General features: G+C 39.7%; 3 protein-coding genes and 2 long non-coding RNA genes across 7 annotated transcripts; all 5 read right to left on the reverse strand.

Annotated features, from left to right (window-relative positions):
- Positions 1–825, reverse strand: LOC133739089 (protein SMALL AUXIN UP-REGULATED RNA 51-like). Its single transcript, XM_062166812.1, has one exon. It carries the CDS (start codon positions 686–688, stop codon positions 371–373), a length of 318 nt encoding a protein of 105 aa, XP_062022796.1. The 5' UTR covers positions 689–825; the 3' UTR covers positions 1–370.
- Positions 826–2,597: 1,772 nt separating this feature from the next.
- LOC133735338 (uncharacterized) lies at positions 2,598–4,566 on the reverse strand. Its single transcript, XR_009858948.1, has 3 exons — positions 4,144–4,566; positions 3,903–4,025; positions 2,598–3,814 (listed from the first exon to the last, which is right to left on the reverse strand). It is a non-coding gene; the product is annotated as an uncharacterized LOC133735338 (long non-coding RNA).
- A 750-nt stretch (positions 4,567–5,316) lies between these two features.
- LOC133739118 (transcription initiation factor TFIID subunit 14b-like) lies at positions 5,317–9,932 on the reverse strand. 3 transcript variants are annotated; one of them, XM_062166841.1, is made up of 6 exons: positions 9,799–9,932; positions 9,425–9,513; positions 9,109–9,330; positions 8,328–8,494; positions 8,103–8,224; positions 5,317–5,693 (listed from the first exon to the last, which is right to left on the reverse strand). In XM_062166841.1, the coding sequence occupies exons 1-6, from the start codon at positions 9,910–9,912 to the stop codon at positions 5,607–5,609; spliced, it is 801 nt and encodes a 266-aa protein (XP_062022825.1). In that variant the 5' UTR covers positions 9,913–9,932; the 3' UTR covers positions 5,317–5,606. The 3 variants fall into 3 exon arrangements, with proteins under 3 accessions (XP_062022825.1, XP_062022824.1, XP_062022826.1); XM_062166840.1 differs by having other exon boundaries at positions 5,318–5,693; positions 8,307–8,494; XM_062166842.1 differs by lacking the exon at positions 5,317–5,693 and adding an exon at positions 5,704–6,334 and having other exon boundaries at positions 8,307–8,494.
- A 429-nt stretch (positions 9,933–10,361) lies between these two features.
- Positions 10,362–11,895, reverse strand: LOC133739117 (pentatricopeptide repeat-containing protein At1g77170, mitochondrial-like). Its single transcript, XM_062166839.1, has one exon. It carries the CDS (start codon positions 11,790–11,792, stop codon positions 10,362–10,364), a length of 1,431 nt encoding a protein of 476 aa, XP_062022823.1. The 5' UTR covers positions 11,793–11,895.
- A 4,513-nt stretch (positions 11,896–16,408) lies between these two features.
- LOC133739683 (uncharacterized) lies at positions 16,409–18,813 on the reverse strand. Its single transcript, XR_009860754.1, has 5 exons — positions 18,542–18,813; positions 18,389–18,413; positions 18,268–18,318; positions 17,374–17,440; positions 16,409–16,679 (listed from the first exon to the last, which is right to left on the reverse strand). It is a non-coding gene; the product is annotated as an uncharacterized LOC133739683 (long non-coding RNA).
- Between the last annotated feature and the right edge of the window lie 1,914 nt (positions 18,814–20,727).

A 20,727-nucleotide genomic window follows, 5' to 3' on the forward strand; every position in this document is an offset into this window, starting at 1 on the left:
AAAGCAAACAGGAAATGATCCAGTCTTTCATTGATAGTAGTACACTAGCTTCTCTCACAGGGTTTGTAACAAACAAGTTAACAACCAACCTCTGTGAGTAAAATCGATCACATAATTTATACAAATGGAACCCATTTATATGTCCATGGGTTAAATCCAGGTTAGAGTCACTAATCAAACATCAAAAGGGTTCGGAGCAAACCACTCCCAATAACACCCCTAAAAAAAAGAATTCAAACGAATTAAGGCCCTGGAAATGGATGGAAAAAATGAAGAAAGATGTTGAAAAAAAGAGAAGCTAAGGCAAATTAAGCTTCATCTTGGCCATCTTCTTCAAGAAACTCCATCGATCTCTCGAGCTTTAGGATGCTCATCTGAGCGTGGAAGTCAAAGAGCGAAAAACGACTTCCTCGCAAGGAATCGTGAGGCCCATGTCGTGATCGAACCCGAACTCTTCTTCGGCTTGACGGAGGAGGCACTGGAACTCAGGGTGAGTCAAGAAGGAGATGGGAACAATGTACCTCGTCCTGTTCTCTCCCACATAAACCGGGAAATGGCCCTTGGGGACGTCGATGGGAAGACCATTTTCGTCGTAGCCGTGTTGCTTCTTCCCCAAGCTCGAGCATCGCTTGAGGATCTGCTTGAGGACTGCGGTTTGGGGGAGCTTGTTGTACTTTCTGATTGCCATTTTCGAAGAGAAAGTAGGTAGTTTGGGAGTAGAGAAGGGAGAGGTTTGAAGATAAGAGGCTAGGGAAGAGAGGGTGGTGAAGTGAAGTGGAGGGTGATGAGGGGTATTTATGAAGAAGAAGAAGAGAGGGGGGTCATGTGGAGTGCGGGAGGCAAATGCAAAGGACATAGGACATAACACGGGTATGTTGGGGTGTGTAAGGGTATTGGTGGGAGCCAAAACCCACTGGGTATACACTTCTCTGTTGGCCCTCCTAATGACACCATGGACCCTCTATTTTGACTCCCTTTCTCACTTTCATTTTCTTGATGCAAATGTTTTTGGAATAATCCGTCAGACCCGGCGACGACACCAGCCTCCACCCTCGCCAGCGAGAATCAGACCACCACCAGACAAATACTCCGATCTCTCCTACTATCTGCCATCGATCTAGAGCGACACCTCCAAGATCTCGGGCACCACGCTCACACATCAGCAACGCCCGTCCGACGACGGCGTCCATGGACGCGCCGTCGGACGGAGGCAAGGAAATTTTTAGAAAAACCCTAGAGCACGGAGATAACCCTAAACAACAACAACAACAACAACAACAAAAGTTTTTTTTTATTTTTTTATTATCTTAATTTTTTTTTTCCTAAATTTGGACACTATTTATGTATCAATCATCTTTGACCAAATCACATGACTTTCCACAAAGGAAGATAATTAATATGATATATGTAATGAATTTTCTTTTCGTAAAATATAGTTTTTGTAAATTTTCAACGCATGCAATCATTAAGAATTTAATTTGTAATTTCCATCAACTTAATAACTTTATTATCGTCATTATTCCTGCCGATATGATGGACTCCGCCTGAATTAGATTAGATTGCGTACTCAAACCTAAATCTTATTGTTAAGCGAGTTCTTGTTACGTTCAACACGATCATAATTTGTGAATTCCACCGCAGTTGTTTATTTCACCAATGTCACACACATATGCTCAAGCAATGATGCAAATGCCGCTCCAACTTGACCAACCCCAGAATCACTATGAGAGATTTGGGGTTGATGTCACAAAAATTCCCAGAGAACAACAAATCGTCCCGGCAAGGGGGTTTGTGGAGCCGATGGAATGTTGCCGTTGAAACCCAGAACTCCAAAAAGAGCAGCGGTATGGCATCCAAGTTAGAGATACCAAGGACCCAAATGGAGGATGCTATTCCAATCATGAACAGCATCAAATCGAAAAAGGAAACAATCTACACGAATCATAATCACAACCTTGCAAGGAACTGGCCGCCAATGTCGTCGTCATAGCGTCAACAGCTTTCACAGGAAAAGGGAAGAGAGCGATCAAGCCATTTTCAAAGCTGCTAGGATTTTTTTTTTTTCCGACAACACTAGATATCAAAACATATGCACATGCACATTCAACCAAACAATCTTTCTCCAACGGTTGAACCACACGTACACAGATTTAGCTTTCAGTTGTCTAGGTCTGCCGTTTTAACCCCTGCATTTAACAGTGAAATTTTCGACACCGACTTTTTTATGGCCAAGAATCCAACACTGTTTTTCAAACTTCAGCTTTTTAGCTCTTTCAAATCCTGATATGAGATTATATGATATAGTTGTGGAACCCGCATTTCATGATTTATCTCTCTAACTCTGTTCATTTCATGACCTCAAATCACGGACCGATAATAAGTGTACTTTTGAGTACACCACCATAGGTGGTTTGGCCTTTTGTGATTGTTGGGACACCTGGTCTGTGTGATTCCATTGTCACGGATAAAACAGTCTTTCAAAACGGAGCACAAATACACCAATGCAAAATGTGTTGCAGAAACCCATGTGAACTGTTGTTACTGCTGGCTTTCCACATTTCAACTGTATATACTCTAGATGCTCACACTTCTTCAGGGAGAAGATACCAACCGGTTCAACCACCATTTCACTTTGGGGATTCCTATATTTCACTTACATTTGGGTTTCTTATGTTACCGCCCTTGTTTACCACTAGGCAATTACTGCAGATTATCTCTACCAAGTGAAATACTACCTTACAAGAACCCGAAATCAAGCAAAACATGAAGAACAAAAAGATAAACTGAAAAAAATTAAAAAGACAAAGCAAATCTCTGTAATATTGAAACTTCGCAGTATAAGGTTTTACTTGTACCTAAAGAGCTTTCTGACTCCCACGCTCTCAACCAAAACCTGTGGAACAAACTTTTGGTTCTAAACATGGCCAAAGAGCTTGTACTTTTCATTTACGAGCCTCGGCCAAGTTACGACGCATCAAAGGAATTAAAATCTAACCAGCCTGGTGGACTGTTTAGGTTATACTTGCGTTGAATTAGTGTCTTAAACTCTTAATAACATATAGCTTTCCATGTGGTCCTGCTGAAACCAGTACCACTAATCAAAAGAGGAGCCCCAAATAAGACATAAGTCTACTTCAAACATACACCACTAACTCTGCACCGTTTGAGCAGATTGAATATCTGCTGTGGTCCGCAAAGCTAGATTTAGTGCCTGATACAGCACTGTCCTGCATTTCTGTCTTTTCTTTTTGTATTTCTTAGCCCTCTAACAAGAACTTACAACCATCAACACACTCCAACAAAGGTTTAGTTACAGATGGTGTTACTCAATAGTAACTTCCCAACACATTCAGTTTTAGCTCTGCATTTTCTTTCTGAACCTTGCCAAAAACTTTCTTAACATAATCTAGTTTTTCATGCACACGAAAAGCTGTTACCGACCGATTCCACAATGCATGTCATGCCAGCAACTATTAGCCGTAGAAAATAACTCTACTTTTACCTTAGAGGGTCCATGTTGGTGGAATTGAAATCTGTTGTACAGCCGGTCCCAAAGGCATGCATAGGTATCGGTTACCTGCATGTCATGTCTTCCCAAGAACCCTCCATGTTCTGTGAATGAGATTGATTTGGGAGAAGGAGAGAAGAATAAAGAAACAGGAGAGGGACTAGAAAGGCCCACCATAATTACCAAAAAAAAATGCGGTGCCCCAGAAGGTTAAATAGACTGACGGTATTGTTTTTTCTCTCAGTGATTGTGACTCGCTCTTGGTTTGGCACATGAAGGCCATGTTACTCTTTCCCCAAAACGCTCCTGTAAAGACAACAATTTAAGGACCTGTGAGATCATCTCCAACTGCTTAAAACTGCTGTGCTTTTACTTACCCAAAAAGATTACTGACCACTCATGAACTGTAACTGCAAATTTGGAAGTTGGAAACTTGGAATGTCTTATCAGTCTTCTGAGTTTTGGTGACAAACCCTTTTCTTTTCTCAGCTCTCTTTGTCCTTTTCACTGATACTTCCTGAAGATTTGTACCAAATGATATCAAGTTGAAAATTAACCAAAAGCTGTCAGTTATTTATCTATAAGCATATGTATAAAACAAGAGAAGTTTAATGTATAAAGAAACGTATACACACCCATGTGAGTTGCATGGAAATGCTTGAACAATGAACCCTGGAGCTGCATATTCATTTTATTGATGATGTCAGAAATACATGGGTCATATGGGTTGCTCAATACGAAGCTTTCAATAAACATGCTAAATAATACATAGAATAGTGATTAGTCAAACAATATTCATGAAAGATGGTGTTGAGCATATCCATATCTATTCACCAAGTATTAATAGAACTCTTTTAAGTCTTACCAAACAAAAGACTATATAACCAGAAGATTGAGTAACTGATGGTGATTCCATCAAAATGTAAATTAGTGATATCAGTTCCACCCATGTGCTCTTGCTGCATGCGAAATGGGTGGTAGAAAACGCATGATGAGTAGACAATGACACTGAAGATGACATATTGTTATGCCTTGATCCTTTTTCTGCGAGTTAAGAGTTACTTGCACCTGAAAAGGTAAAATTGACTTAAAACATCAATCATTATACCATAACCATATGCATTATGGAGGAAACAAAATAATTTTTTTGGACCCACAAAAAAAGAAAAAAAAAATTATTTCAAATGTGACAGGGTTTCTGTGTATTAAGGATAGGCTCATACCTGATCTGTGCAGAACAAAGAATTATGACAAATGACAATAGGTTATTTTCAAGAACCCTAAATAAAACATGCAAGGCCCAGGTAAGATGCAGTTCCATAATATTACAGTAGGACTACGGGATGTACCTGCTATTGACCTACATGACTCGTATGTGTTGTCTACAATTGATTATGCTCTTGGTATGCAGTTACATCCATGAAAATTTGATAATTTTCTGGCAGCAGCAACTAATTAAATCCATAAAAGCTGTTGCTCTTGGGAAAAAGCTAGTACTACAACAATAGATATCAAGGTGAAGATTTTATACAGATTGGTAATGAAAAGAAACAGAGACAAAAAAAGAAAAGAAAAGAAAAGGTAGCAAAGATATGAAACCAACTTACCCAGAATTCCGACAGATTGTTTGAAGCTGAATTACCTGACCATGCTTCTTTGCCATGATCACAACATGCAGAATACCTACAACGCTTACTTGAAAGAGCAAATCGGTCAAGATGATATTTTATTGACTGGCATATCAGCTATATCTCATCATCTTGACTTACAGATAATCAACACACATTGAACAATAAATAATAGTTGTCAAAGTAAAAAACCAACACTGCATTTGATTATGGATAGAACTTTTACTTCTTCATTTAAATTTACTTGATACATAGCCGCATTGTGATGAGTAACACCACAAAGTTCAGTAAAAAGAAAAACTAAAAGGGGAAAAGGACAAAATCTCTCCGTAGCTGATACAATACATATAATCAGTATGTATGTATGTATGTATGTATGTATGTCATCGTGAGCATCTACGGTGAAAGAAAATTTGAAAATTTCTGCTGCAAAATCAAGTTGGAATTGAGATCTCGAAAATCTGATGCATTCACTGGTCGGAGACAGAATTCACTTGTTGTTGTTGCACATCCATCGAACTTATCTCTCTTCGAAATTTAGCAATATGAGCTTGAACCTATTACATTTTAAACCCACCATCATTAGTCATTACATTGAAATGGAGTAATTTTATCGTGATAAACACTTATTTCTAAGTTGTAAAGTCAACTAACTTTTACATATGCTAAAACATTAAATATTTCATATCTCTACACCATGGAATCAATGGCATTAGTTGGTCGCAAGATTCAGAATTCAAATCTACCCAGTTTTTATTCTGGATTTCAGTAGTTGAAAAGACACAACAGAATGCCATAGAAAGATGGGAGAATTATAAGCGCAGAGACAAGTTTTCCGATTTTAGAATTTAAGCAAACATTATTAGTCCTACAGAAACTTTCCAGTTTGGAGATGGGAGATTTATTTTCTTGAAGAATAATTTATAAGACTTAACCATAGACAGATACACTGATCCCATTCCTCCACATGGTGGAGCCATTAGGGATTCACTGTTTGGGGAAACTAAAAATTGGTATAGACAAAATACTTTAGAGTTTGTTTAGTTCATTTAATCAGTTCCCCCCTCGTTCAACACTGTTGATCTTTAAACACCATTTCTTACAGTTTGATTGTAAGAGCAAGTATGGTCCATAATATAAGTTTGTATACATTGTTTAGGGAGTAAGTATGATCACAGTTCATCTAATGAGTTCCATCCTGTTTTTACAAGAAAATGTACACAGTAAGTCAGTAACCATAAAATTGAAACTACAAATGAACGTACAAAACAAAGTCTTTGCTTCTGTTATATTGGCGAAATACACATAACCTGATGAATAGCCAAAGCCTGCGTCAGTACTTACAAATAGAAAAAAGGACGTCAATCCTTAAAATGGCCCACCATATTGACTGAACGACTCACCAGATTCTGAATTTTAGATTGCCACACAGAATTTCAGGGTTTTTTTTTTTTGAAGAAGAAGAAAAGGAAATTACAAAGAGAAGCCTCAGAATTTCAGGCTAGATACTGTACAAAAAACCCACGAAGACCTAAAACATCCTGAACATAAAAGCCCCAGCCGAAAACATATATTTGCTCCTATACAATGCACGCAACCCCGTCTTATTCTACAACCTCGTGCCACAAAGCCATGCTACAGCCAATGAGGTCAAACATCAAAACTGCTGACCTTCACAACAAACCCCATAGATAGACATTGCTACCCACAAACAGAACAAACTTGCTGATTGGTATTGCTATTCTATTTCCAGTTGTACTAAAGACTTAAGCATACCTTAACTGGCTGCAACTGTCTTTGCAGTCTAAACCTTCTTCTTTTTTTTTTTTTTTTTGGTGAAAAGAATCTTTGCTGTCCCAACATATTTCTTTATACCAGGAATATTTCATAGAAACATGAAAACATCCACCTGCCATGAATGGCATTAAAAGAACCTGTACTGGTCATATCTGAGGCACATAAACAGAGCCTAGGACATCATGACTCTTAACCAAAACAAAAGCATCTGTGTATAATGTTTTTAGTTCTACTGAGCCCATACACATACATTTGTTGACTGTGTTGCAAGTTGCAGCAGTCATACAGTTCAAAGTGTTGTCCACAGAGAGAGAGAGAGAGAAAGAGAGAGAGAGAGAGAGAGAGAGACCAGATGGAAGGAAGAAACTTAGTCCTAGAATGATTTTGGCTGAACTCACACCAAAATCAGTTCGATAAACTAGTTTCACATCAGCATTTGCTACGTAACAATGTTGAGTTTATAGCAGACCTATTGTAGGGAGGATGGCCGGTTATTGGTCTACATAACGTTGTATGATTTTTAAGATTAAACACAGTTATCCTGGCTTGCACATTACATAAACCACCAACTCAGTCCATAGTATTAGTTCAAAGTTTCTCACTTGTCACATAATAGACCCAAAAATATCTTTTACAATCCATCATCAGCTTTACAGCCCTTACCGTGAGCAAGTAAACAAATTGATTTAAGACTAAGCTTATGTGCCTTCTTTATTAACCTATCGAGGACAATCTTAAAATTCGCAATTCTCAAATATACATTCCCAAAATTGCCCAAAAGATATAACCGCTGAGGAGAGGGCGAGTAGGATGGAATTAGATACATAAATGAGAAGTGTGAATTACTTCCAAAATTCAAATTAATGAATGCAGGCCTCAGAGGTCTAACCAAGGTTAATTTTTACTGCAAAAAGAGTATGAACAGAGAGCTCACCCCAAGAACTCTCTCAAAAAAAAAAAAAAATAAAGGGGTGAATCATAGGCACTAACATGCATTCATGGCAAAAGATTCACTACAAAGAAAAAAATTCACCAAGTACATACTAATCTAAGAATATATGCAGCAGTAAAACTCATGATGCTCACAAAAATGCAATAAAATTTATAACATCAATCAGGTCTAAGTTTCTTATTATATATCCAGAAATTTCAGACAGAGTAATGCTCACCTGCTGACGAGCTGCAGCCAGTTGTAGAAGCTCATCAGCTTCTGAAAAATTCATGAACCACTGGGTCAGGGGATGATCTTTTGTGTCACCTCTCTTTCTTTTACTTGGATCTTCAACTGGCACTAAATACAATGAAAAGGAATCTTATACAACCACAACAATACAAAAAAAGGATTGCAGGCAGCAAGGCAGAAAAACTTATACCAGGAGGAGGCAGAGTCAAACCAGCAGGTAATCTGGGGGAGGCTATAGCAGGGTGATTCTGGACGCGAGCTAAAAAACTCTCTGAAGGCTCAGGGAACACAATCTCATCATAGGATTCCACGACCACGGGTTTCTTGGTCGACATAGGACCAGATTCATCTTCTGGGTACAACTTCAAATGATGAAACCTGTGAAGAAATTGAAACACTGAACACTGAAAAATCAGAAGCCTAATAGTTTTCTATTTCCATGTTCCAGGGCTTTGGTAGGTATTGTGAGTACATTACCACCAATATCCTTTGTTTGAAACTATTACAGATCACATTCATCCCCAAAACTATGCCCAAAAAGAAACAGCTTGTTTGGTTGTTTAGAATCATTTGACATCAAATTAAATTGACAGTAAAGATACCCTAAAACATATTATGAAAAAAAGGAATAATCGAACGCAAAACATTCACCGCATATAAAGGAATCTAATCAAACTTCTAGTTTGTACTTTGATTGAACAATTAAACACATGTAGATTAACTTCCCACAACAACATTGTACATAGTAGGAGGTGTTTCTGGATAATAACTTGGAGATGGAGAATAAACATATTGATCAGATATTAAATCCAACCAGAAGTTGCTTCTTTGCCACTACATGTAAGTTCTATTATTCTTTTCTTAAGGAAATTTTGACACTAGTTCCAAATTGAAAGAACATACACATGAAATGCCAAATTGGCTAGCCAAATACTAAAAGGATTATTTTGATAGAAGTAAATGACATACAGATGGTATTTAAAGAAACTCACAAGTTTAATGGCTTCTCGCAAACATCACTGTGGAAAAATAGTGTAATTGCGATTTCAAATTCACCCCAGCCACATTCGGATAACTCAAATGGCGGTGACTCAACCACCCTTGTGGGATTATTGAAACTGGAATGCAACTGGAAAACAACACGCTTTATCACCACTCCCAGATCCTCATTGGTTGCCCCACGAACATACACAGTCCACTTATGTGATTGGTACCTAATTATATATCCCAAATATATTCAAATATTCTAATTAACATGTAAGTAATGCAAGAAACCAATAAACCTAGCACCAGTCAAACAATACTTACTCGCTTGCCTTCTTACCGAGCCAGAATGCAATATTGCCATACACTATCGGAACACTAATCTCAACATCTTTGAGTTTCTTATGAAAAATCTACACAAAGTTCCATGAAAAGCAATACAATAAAAAACCACAATTTAACTTCAAAACATAGAGATTCATAGTCTTAGTCTTTCCCTGCTCTATAGGTAGCAACATTGTTATTAAAACAATGGGAAATGACTCAAATTTCAACTCATATCAAAATGTATCCTCAAGCTCCATAACATGACCATAAACAACAACATCCAATGTGAAACAACACCCAACAGGGTCTCGAAGCTGAGGTTCAGAGCAGTAAATTCGGAAATGGGTAATCGTAAAAAACAATAAAGTTACCTTCTTTTCAGTGTCTTCGAGTTTAACAATCTTGGTGCGCTGTGGTTTGGGCGCGGGCGCGCTTGTGTCAGGCTGATCTGGACCGTTCATTACGGGAGATGAATTATTGCTCATGAGAGCTCTTCTCTCGTTTAGGGTTTCTGGCGCGAAGTTGCAGACTACTGCGGGGTCTCGAAGCTCCCCTGCAATTCGAGGTATTATCGTATACGACGAGTGTTTCAATTTGCCTCATTGCCCACGAGTTATAGTTATACTGCGCGAAAGGGGTATTTAAGTCACTCCAATAGAATTAAATGACCAAAACAGCCTTCAGCGAAAGCAGTCGTGCTTTGTGGATGCTGGAAGTATGTAAGAGCACACAATGTAGTCAACTGCTGATTACAGATGAGGCGTCCAGCTTCATTTCATCAAATAGCAGAGGAATTGTACAAAAGAGAGCATATAACAAGTTAAGAGTGCAACACGCTTCCAGAAATGACAATTTACTTGTACACCTTGTTGCATTAGGAAACTGAACTTGTAGAGTCCTTCTGCCTTGTAAAATTACATACTCTCTGGCCTTTTCAATTTGTGACTTCAATCCGGCTATATCCGACATCTTTCCTTAACCCCTTTTCTTTCATCAACTCCCTCAAATGATTAATCTCATGCCACATACCGAACCTGGCATATAAATTTGATAGCAAAACATAAATACCGTCATTATGAGGATTCAACTCGAGTGCCCTTTGAGCAGCCAGTTTACCCAATTCAAGATCACCTTGATCTTTGCAAGCATTAAGCAAAGCTCCCCACATAGGGACAGTGCAGCTGCTGTGACCTTTATTAAGCATCTCATCAACGAGCTTCCACGCCTTGCCCAATTCACCAGCTCTACACAGCAAATCAACTAGACAGCTGTAGTGTTCTGGTCCTGGTTTCAAGCTGAACTTGAGTTCCATGGATTCAAAATACTCAATGCCGAGCCGCAATTGACCGGTGCGAGCACAAGCTGAGATGACTGTCACAAATGCCACCCCATCTGGGCTAATTCCTTCCATCAACATATCTTTGAATAGTTCAAGTACCTCTTTATAGTATCCATTTCTACCATACACACCAAGCAGTGAAGTCCACATAACCACATCTCTTTTCCCCTCTCCTTTTCCATCAAAATTGAAAACTTTCTGAGCCTTGGCTACCAGCCCACATTTACCATACATTTCAATCAATGAACTCAGCAGAAACATATCACTTCCCACATCATAAACCGAACGCATCAAATAACCATGTACCTGCCTACCCAATTCAACTGCAGCTAGCCCAGCACAGGCACGTAATGCCGCGGACAATGTGAAGTGATCATACTCCAAACTCAGTGCCGGCATCTTCCTGGTCAATTCTACTGCCTCTGTCCACAACTTGGCATCACCATAACCTGATAAAAGTGCGTTTGCACAAACAGTGTTTCTCAGCGGCATTTCATCAAACACTTGGCCTGCATCTCCTATAACCAATGACTTGGCATACAAGTCAATCAGAGCACTCCCAACAAAAACACTGGAGCACCAGCCTGACTTTACCACATGGGCATGGATCTTTCTACCGAAGCCAACATCTTTAATAGAAGATGCAGCAGTTAAAGAACTACACAAAGCATACGTATCTATAAGAACACCGCTGCTGTGCATGAATGATAAGGTTTTGAGAGCAAGAAAACTGAACCCATTTCGGCAGAAGTCAGCCATTAACACATTGAATGGTAATTCGCTTTTGGGTTTCATGCATTTGAAGAAGTTGGTCAGTGTCTGGAGGTTGTGTTGGGGAAGGCATTTGGTGTATGAGAGGATGAGTTTAGCGTGAAAATGAGGGGATATGATAAGCAACCCTGTTGTTAGAAGGTGAGCATGGAGTTTCTTAACGGCGCTTTGATTCTTGGTTTGAGAAATGTGGTGTATATAACGAGTAATGAAATCAGAGCTTTGTGTTCTATATAGAGAGAAATAGTTGGACATCAAAAACTGGATAATAGGCTTCAGAACTCAGAAGTAACCCGACTAAAATTTAGTAGTAAGGACAACTCCAATAATTGGGTGTCATACTCAATACCAGAATTTGTATAAATATAGGACTTTTCATCTCTAACAGACCCTTCTTGGGGAATCTAGTTTTAGTATTATAGGACTTGGGCTCATCCCAAGTCTCATGACTTTTTTAGAACCAAGACCCACCTACAGTGGGCCGGGGTCACAGATTTGGCTGACCCAACCCAAGGATGACAATAACGCGCCGGAGAGAGAACGTGACAAAAACACGCTGGAGAGAGGTAGAGGTAAGTGCGCGTGCCTTGGTGTGCCTTGTGGATCATATTAATTGATGGTTGAGATTCGTCCATTTTGAATATAGACGGCTCTGATGTGGTCCTCCTTTTTTTATGCAACGAATATATTATAATCTAACGGATCAGATTTTTTTGAAAAATTTGATCAACAGCTCTATTAAATAGAGGCATATTAATTCCAGTTTTATTCAAAAAAAATTTAAAAAATTGCCAGAAACACTATAAGAATAATGATGAGAATAATTTTAAATATTATGATAAAAATAAAAATGTAATTTTTTACCTTATTTAATTAAATTGACATATTTTTAATATAATATTCATAAACGTTGTACTCATATTATATTTTAATCAAGAATAATGAAAATAGCACCCCCATATAGCACCTCATTGTTGGAGATGAGAATTGAGTCATATATGAATAGTGCGACAAGGGGGTGCTAAAATGAGAATAACACCCCCAAACAGAACTTATTATCACTACTTAAAAGATCTTAAATCATATAGAGGGCTAGTTTGGTCATCATGCAAGTGTTATGCCAATTTTTGCTGGGTCTTGTATTACTGTACTACTGCCTCATACATATATAGGGCTATTCTATTGAGAGATCCAATTTTTTAGTCATTTTAAGAACTCGTTTGTGTGACTCACTTTTCAATCATATATCGGCATCTCAACCATTCACTTCTTCGGACTCTATAAATAGATCACTTTTGCAAATTTCAACTAAATTGGTGACCGTTAAGGTGTCGAACTAGATTAAATCAATTGACAAACTAAATCTGTCAACTGAACCGTTCATGTTTATAATTGTAAATCACAATTTTGAATGCCTTAACGATTATCAATTTGGCTTAAAATTTGCAGAATTGATCTACTCATATAGACCTAACAATTGAACGGTGGAGTTGTTGATAAGTGACAGAAAAATTGATCAAATAATCAATCCCTTAAAATGGCCAAAAAGGGGTAGGGCTAAATACTGATTACTAACCTATGGTTTGGGTCCAAAATCAATTCAGTCCCCGGACTTCTAATTTCATTAGAAAACCTCTGCCCTTTCAATTTTGATCAATATGTCCAATCCATTAGTCTTTCGTTAAGCAAGTCCATTAAGGCCCCATTTGGGATTGCTTCGCTTTTAAAGAAATAAGCTTTTATTCAAAATTTTAGATTTTTTTTTTTGTGTTTGGTAAATAAATATAAGGACTAAATTCAGTTTGCCCCCTTCAACTTTGGGGCAAACATCAGTTTGGTCACTGACCTTTTTTTTTAATCATGATGGTCCTTGCACTTCTATTTTCCATCACGCAAGTTCAAAATTCAAATTTAGCTTGAAAGGTGACGTCATATGCTGAGCTGGACCAGACATCTGGGCCCACTTTTCAGCTTTGTCCTCTCATTTTTTGCGAAATGTCCTAAGTAACCCTTGTTACTGTTTTGAGTCAATTATGGCCCCATTTCACGATCGAAAACCAGTAATCAAAAACTAAACCCTCATCTCCTTTCTCTTCCTTACCCACAACCCTCCCACCGCTGCTTAGGGTCAATTGCAACCACAACCTCATGACCCCGAAATCAAATCTCCAACTTTCAACAACCTATTTCCACCACCCCTTTCATCACTTTTGGGTCACTAGAACCCATTACCACCACCTGGACAGGTCTGGGAATGTCAAACCCCCTATCTGCACACCCAACAAATTTCATCACCAATTTCTTGGATTGCTTACCCAAACCTTGATGAAGTTGAAGATGCGAAGATGAAGATGCAAAGATGAAGATGATGTCGGCACGAGAGGTGAGGCCGAATCTGTGCAAGATGAAAGGCGTTGGAGGAGGGCGTGCGGTGGCTGAAGAACTGAACCAGTGCCCACTTCTTTCTCCATAAGCTCCGGCGACGCATGCAGCGGCTCTGGTAGCAAACAAAGGTCAGGACCAAAGGGTTTTGATGAATTGTGAGGCTCTGATTCCAGCTAGGGTGGTCGTGCATCTCGGACGTGGCCGGAAAAGACCAATTGACCCTTACATAACCCAGATTCCGGCGACGGCACATACGGTGTCGTCCAGCTTCGGGTGGCGATGAAACTTCTAGGTTTTCTTCTCCATTGCTTGCTGAGTGTAGTGGTGATGGTGGTGTGCTGAGGAGATGACCGGAAACTGTTGAGGGTCATGGAACAGTAGCGTCATAGGTTTGGAGGTCGTGTGCGGTGACCGGAGGGTCTTGATCGACGATGAAAAGACTGGGTCTTGGTCGGGTTTTCAGTTGTGGTTCAGATGATGATGGCTGTGTAGTGAAGTGGTGGATGGAGGTGGTGGTCTCCGGTGATGGCAGAGGAAGAGAAGAAGAAGAGAGGTTGGGAAGAGAGAGAGAGGCCGTGCGGCAAGAGAGAGAGGCAAAGTGAAGCTAAAGAGAGAGAAAATAGAGAGAAAAAAAAAATAGAAATTAGATAATAAAAGAAAAAAGAAATTAAATTAAATTAGAAATGTCTATTTTGCCCTTATTAGCGATTTAAAAAAAGTGGGCCCGGATGTCTGGTCCAGCTCAGCATATGACGTCACCTTTCGAGCTAAATTTGAATTTTGGACTTGCGTGATGGAAAATAGAACTGCAAGGACCATCATGATTAAAAAAAAGGTCAGGAACCAAACTGATGTTTGCCCCAAAGTTAAAGGGGGCAAACTGAATTTAGTCCAATAAATAAAAAGCAGCTTTAATTGAAAGTTATAGGTCACTGGCAGCAGATTTTAGAAGCGGCCCAGAGGTTGCTTTTAGAATCTGCTGTGGATCAAAACACACTCTGCAGTTGTTTTATGTACTAACAACACTTTTAAAAATATTTATTTACCAAACACGAAACTGTTTTAAGTCACAGCTGATTATTCTCACAATACAGAAGTAACAATTTTTTTTAAAAGTCACAGCAATCCTAAACTAGCCCTAACTTATTGACGTAGCTCATGTGGGGCCCATATTTTATGACATGGCAATGAGGTGACATGCCTAGTCATCTCAGGGGTTTACATAGACTTGGTGGGCTCCTCTTTGATGACATGTCACTATGTGATTGAATAAGTGGGTCTCACAATTAGAAGTCTATCAAAAATAAGATTTTTTTAACAAATGACCTAACCATTGCTTGAATTCAGGACATCTTGAATACGGGAGAGGATCCTCTCCTGAGCTAGTTTTCTAGCTGAGCTACCTGAGCTTTCACTCAGATTAAGACACATGGCTAATAACACATCCAATGGTCTACATCTCTTTTGAGTTATGATTTTACAATAATACCCATTGAAGCTTTTGTCCCTACCCTCTCTTCCTATTCTTTCTTATCATTTTCCTCTCTGATAGTGTGTCCCTCTCTTCCCTCTCCTCTGTTTTTGTCTTTCTCAGGAGCACCAAAAAGCAAAATTAAACATCAAGGGGTAATCCCCATCAACCATTCGGCTGAAACTTCAGTGGAAGAAGAAATCATTGTTCATATTCAATGATGAAGAGAAAATTCTTCCATCTAGGTCTAGCCCAGAATTCAATTCTTCAAAGTTCAAGTGATGAGAAGAAACTCTTGCATATGGGTCTATCCCAAAAATTCTTCAGAGTCTAAATGATGACAAGAAAATCTTGCATCTGATGACATGCAATTCCATTCAAATGATGTGCTTGTTGGAATGACATCACGAACTTTGATTTTTGGGTTTTTTTTTTGTTAGCATGTTCTTTGATTTCTAATCTCAAGAAGCTCACTCACTGCCCCAATTTATCCCTTTACCACCACTATCAGTCTCTCACCATCTCTGATTCTCCATTTCCCTCATCACCGAAGTCCTCGACCTCTGCTAGTGTCTTCTTCTACATCACTGATGGAGGAAGAAAGAGACAAAGGAAGGGGCCAGCAAGGATAACAAAAACTATGATTGATGGAAAGCAAATAAAAATCAAATCTATTGTAGACCATCAAATTAATCAAATGAAAGAACTTGTTGCAGCTGAAGATTGTCCGAGTCGGATTTTGCCATTTTGGATCGTGAGAGTGAAGAACAGAAGGAAAAGAAGAACATAAGAGAGAGAAAGGGAAGGAAAAGAGTGTGGCGACCCGAATGGGTATACCACAGTGCCGTAATATTAAGCCAATAGGAGCTCGACACGTCGTAGACGTACCGTAGACCTACCAACTTAATACTACAAGGCTTGTTAAAAATGCAAATTTTGGGAAAATGGGAGACCAAGAAAAACTTTTAAGAAAAGACTTTAAATCAACAACCCAACATTTAAAATAACAAGTCTAGACATGCTTAAAAATAAAGTGGCAAGTGCACTGTGGCGCCTTAGGGCTTACATCATAACCGAAATGAAAGGAGTTCAACAATAACAGTAAAACAAAGGGGTGAGGCGCGCTCCCAGGTAGGCGGACCTCACAGAGTTCAACATAGAAAGAGAAGCTAGTAAATCGATAGAGTACCAAATGGGAAGAACTTCAAGCAACAGGAACAGCAACACACGGACTCGGCCAACGACCCACCTCTAATCCAAATCGTCCGGAATGACCTCGTGGTAACCTGAAATGTAGGGGTGAGCATTTCGTCCTCGCTAGCCCAATAGGGGCCGACCCAACCTTAGTTAGGTTTGAAATCTAATAGGTAAAACATAGCTACTAGAATATAGGTTGCGCGCATTTGTAAAATCAAGTAAAACAAATGCAAACAAAAACAATCACAGTTGTTTCGTTTCAGGAAATCATATGCGGCATGCTTCACACAATTTGGAGCTCCGAGATACTTACCTGCCGGCTAAAGTAAAATAAATCAGTGACCGATCTGGTTCGTCCTGAGTAAGAGAACCAGCCAACTACTCTGTAGTCCTTGTGACTACAAGTAGCGAAAGTGTCCATTTCCTGGCTCTGAGTCTCCTATGACTGGTTCACTGTCTGTACTTACCTTTCCTTGACAAACATAGGAGCACAGCCCCCTCCGGAGGTTCACGGTTATCGACACCGTGGGATCCCTAGGAATCTACGCGTCTAGGTCCCATTCACTTTCAGGTCACAAACACAACATACAAAAGGGTACAGTATCTCAACATGCAAGTCTAGCCTCGGTTTTCGCAATCAACAATTATCAGTTCTGAAAACACATGTATCGCGAGGCATCGACTAATGAACAACCAAAAATACTTGCAGGCAACATAATATCATACTAGAGCATTCCACATATATCGAAAAGCCTCTAACAAGGAAGGGACAGCTCACCCTACCTGGAATATATTGGCGTACTCCACACTCTGATGCTTTCCGCTTAAGCTTCCTTAACGATCGTGTTTCCTAAACCATTACTTAGTTTGTAAGTAATTATCCAGGTAAACATCATGATCAACTTTAAGTAATCGCGCATACTAAATCCTTTTTATTTCAATGAGGCCAATAATTATTTATTCCGACTTTTACCAATTTGGGAAACTAACTTCTTTCTTAAAAAGGAAGGCGTCCTTATCGCTCCGCTAAACTATCGTCAATCCGAGCGACCAAAGTCGAGTCGATCCTCACGTTTTACGAGGTCGGTCAACCCTGGTCAACTCTCGGAGTTGACTTTTGACCTTTGACTTTGACTTCTGACTTTTGACCAAGTAATCCTTTATTTACCATTATTTATTATTTATTAAAAATAAATAAGTAAATAATTATAAATAAAGTTTTACTTTTACTTTTATCCATTTACTTCTCATTTTTCACCTTTTCACTTTTACCATGACTTTTACCTCCACACTTTCACTTTTACCTTTTACCTCCTTTTTACCGAATTTACCTTTACTTTCACCTTCTTCACTTTTTTACCACTTTACCAAGGTAAAAACTCATTTAATCCAATTTTTACCATTTTCTTTATTTTCCCTTTTCTTCCAAGAACAAATCCATTTCTTTTCTTCTTCCTTTTCTTTTTCCTTTGGCCAAAACTACACAACTATAATTACCAAATCTTCAACAACAAAATTCCAACACTAAGAAAATTATGCTAATAAAATCCTACTAATTTATCCATCCTCAAATCTCTAATTTCACAATTTTTCCAACAACAACAATAGCTCAACATAAACCAAATCAATCAAATAAATTCCAAAAATTCTAGGGTTTGTCCAAAACCCATTCCTTACCATTTCTCCTTCAAAAATCACGTCATATACCTTCTCCTTGGCCTTCTTCACCTACAAATCCGTCCATAATCAACATCTCAACCAAAAACTCGAAAACAAGGTTGCATGGATAGATCCTTACCAAAAATCCTTGCCAAACCCATAGCCTAGCTTGATGGTTCAAGGAGAAATCGGGTTCATGCAAACAAAATCACAAACCCAAATTAAAATCTCGGATTTAGGAAGAAATAGGTATAGATCGAAGGATTAGAGGCTAGATTAGGATGGAAAATACCTTGATTTGAGCTTGGAAAGAAGAAATCACAAAAAGCCCCAATTTTAGCTTCGGGTTCTAGGGTTTTTGGGGGATTAAATGGCTAAATTTCTTGATTTTGGTTGGAGAAATGGAAAGAGGGAAGGAAGAGGAGAAAATCTGGAAATTTTGGTTGAAATCCGGATTCCGGCGACGGCGGCGACCGGCGGCGGTGCGGCGGCGACGGCGGCGGCGGCGATTTCCGGCGAGGATGAGGAGAGAGAAGCTCTCGGGTAGAGAGAGAGAGCTGAAGTGAAAATGAGGTGGGTTGAGGCTAGGGTTTGGAGAATGTGTTCCTTAAATACCTCTCCCAAATTTAATTGTGAAAAGTCGAATCTGCCCCTCCTTTTGGGCCAATGGGCTTGGGCTGCTACTATTTCATTTTCCTCTATATTTTCCTTAAGCCCACTCCGAAAATACAACACCAAACATCCTTATTTCTCCGACACTTCACCGAATCCTTTCGAGAAAAATTTTCCGAGCTTATCCTAAGCCTTGATACTTTAAAAATACTTTTCTAGACCCAAATTGGATTTTCTCTAAATTTCTTAATCCTTTTTAATGGCCTCAAAGCCTTAACCTAAGCGCGAATACTTGTGTACCATACGAATACGTAGTTTCAAACATTATACGACAAATTAAAATAAACAAGAAAAAGTACGGGGGTCTACACTCTACCCCCCTTAAAGAAATTTCGTCCTCGAAATTTGTACCTGATTAGCTGAAAAGGTGGGGGTGCTTCTCACGCATTTCTGTCTCAAGTTCCCATGTAACCTCCTCTTTTCCTTGGTGTGTCCATTGAACCTTCACCAATGGAACCTCGCGGTTCCGTAGCTGCCTGGTACTTCGTGCTAAAATCTGTATAGGCTCCGTCCTGTAGGTGGCATCACTTTGCAGTGGCAAGTTTCTCCAAGTAATGACTTGCTGGGTCTCCGGCGGGCTTTTCTTAAGTTGAGACACGTGAAACACATTGTGGATATGCTCTAGTTCTTGTGGCAAATCTACCCGATAAGCCATGTTGCCAATTCTTTGGACTATAGGAAAAGGTCCAATGTATCGGGGTGCTAACTTTCCTTTGACCCCGAACCGACTGATTCCTTTTCGAGGTCTCACCTTGATATAAACAAAGTCTCCTACCCCAAACTCTAGGGGTCTTCTACGCATGTCTGCATATGATTTCTGCCTGCTCTGGGCTACTCTCAGTTTCTCTTTAACCACTTGAATCTTTTCAGTGGTTTCCTGAACTAAGTCAGGTCCTAGTAATGCCCGTTCTTGAGCATCAGCCCAACATGTAGGCGATCTGCATGGCCGTCCGTAAAGTGCTTCGAACGGTGCCATGCCTATGCTACGGTGATAACTATTGTTATACGTAAACTCCGCGAGTGGCAAACAGTCATACCACTTCTCTCCGAAGTCCAATACGCAAGCTCGTAGCATGTCCTCCAAAGTCTTGATGGTGCGTTCCGACTGTCCGTCGGTCTGAGGGTGGTATGCCGAACTCAGAATTATCTGTGTTCCAAGCTCTTCTAGAAGCTTCTTCCACAACCTCGATGTGAACCTAGGATCTCTGTCAGAGACGATAGTCTTTGGCACTCCGTGTAACTTGATGATGGTGTCGATGTACAGTCCCGCAAAATACTTTACAGGTGAGTCCATCTTCACTGGTATGAAGTGGGCGGACTTGGTTAGTCGGTCGACTACTACCCACACTCCATCGTGTCCTCGTGTCGAGCGTGGTAATCCGGTGACGAAGTCCATGGTGATGTCTTCCCATTTCCACACCGGTATAGGTAGCGGCTGAAGTAGTCCTGCTGGTACTTGGTGTTCTGCTTTTACTTGTTGACATATTGCACATCGGGCGACATAGTCGGCCACATCCTTCTTCATCCCTCGCCACCCAAAACTGGCGCTTCATGTCTTGGTACATCTTTCCTGCTCCTGGGTGCATAGTGAAGCAAGTACGATGTGCTTCTTCGAGCACCCTCTTCCTAACATGGTCGTTTTTAGGGACAACCATTCGGCCCTTAAATCTAACACAACTATCTTGGCCCACCGTCCACTCGTTAGTGACTTCTCCGGCGTAAATCTGTGCTCGGAGCATATGCGTATCCGGGTCGTTCCACTGGCTTTCTTCCACGAGTTGTAGCAATTGGGGTCTCAGAGTTAAA

Source organism: Rosa rugosa, chromosome 3, assembly GCF_958449725.1.
Source record: "Rosa rugosa chromosome 3, drRosRugo1.1, whole genome shotgun sequence".
Taxonomy (NCBI): Eukaryota; Viridiplantae; Streptophyta; class Magnoliopsida; order Rosales; family Rosaceae; genus Rosa; species Rosa rugosa.

What these genes read in the sequence shown, in the direction of transcription:
- LOC133739089 (XM_062166812.1), bottom strand. Translation starts at nt 688, where the DNA reads ATGGCAATCAGAAAGTACAACAAGCTCCCCCAAACCGCAGTCCTCAAG.
- LOC133739117 (XM_062166839.1), bottom strand. Translation starts at nt 11,792, where the DNA reads ATGTCCAACTATTTCTCTCTATATAGAACACAAAGCTCTGATTTCATT.
- LOC133739118 (XM_062166840.1), bottom strand. Translation starts at nt 9,912, where the DNA reads ATGAGCAATAATTCATCTCCCGTAATGAACGGTCCAGATCAGCCTGAC. An exon ending in CTCGGTAAGAAGGCAAGCGA is followed by an intron (nt 9,331 to 9,424) that starts GTAAGTATTGTT and finishes ATATATAATTAG; the next exon opens with GTACCAATCACATAAGTGGA. An exon ending in TGGCTGCAGCTCGTCAGCAG is followed by an intron (nt 5,694 to 8,102) that starts GTGAGCATTACT and finishes AAAATGTAATAG; the next exon opens with GTTCAAGCTCATATTGCTAA.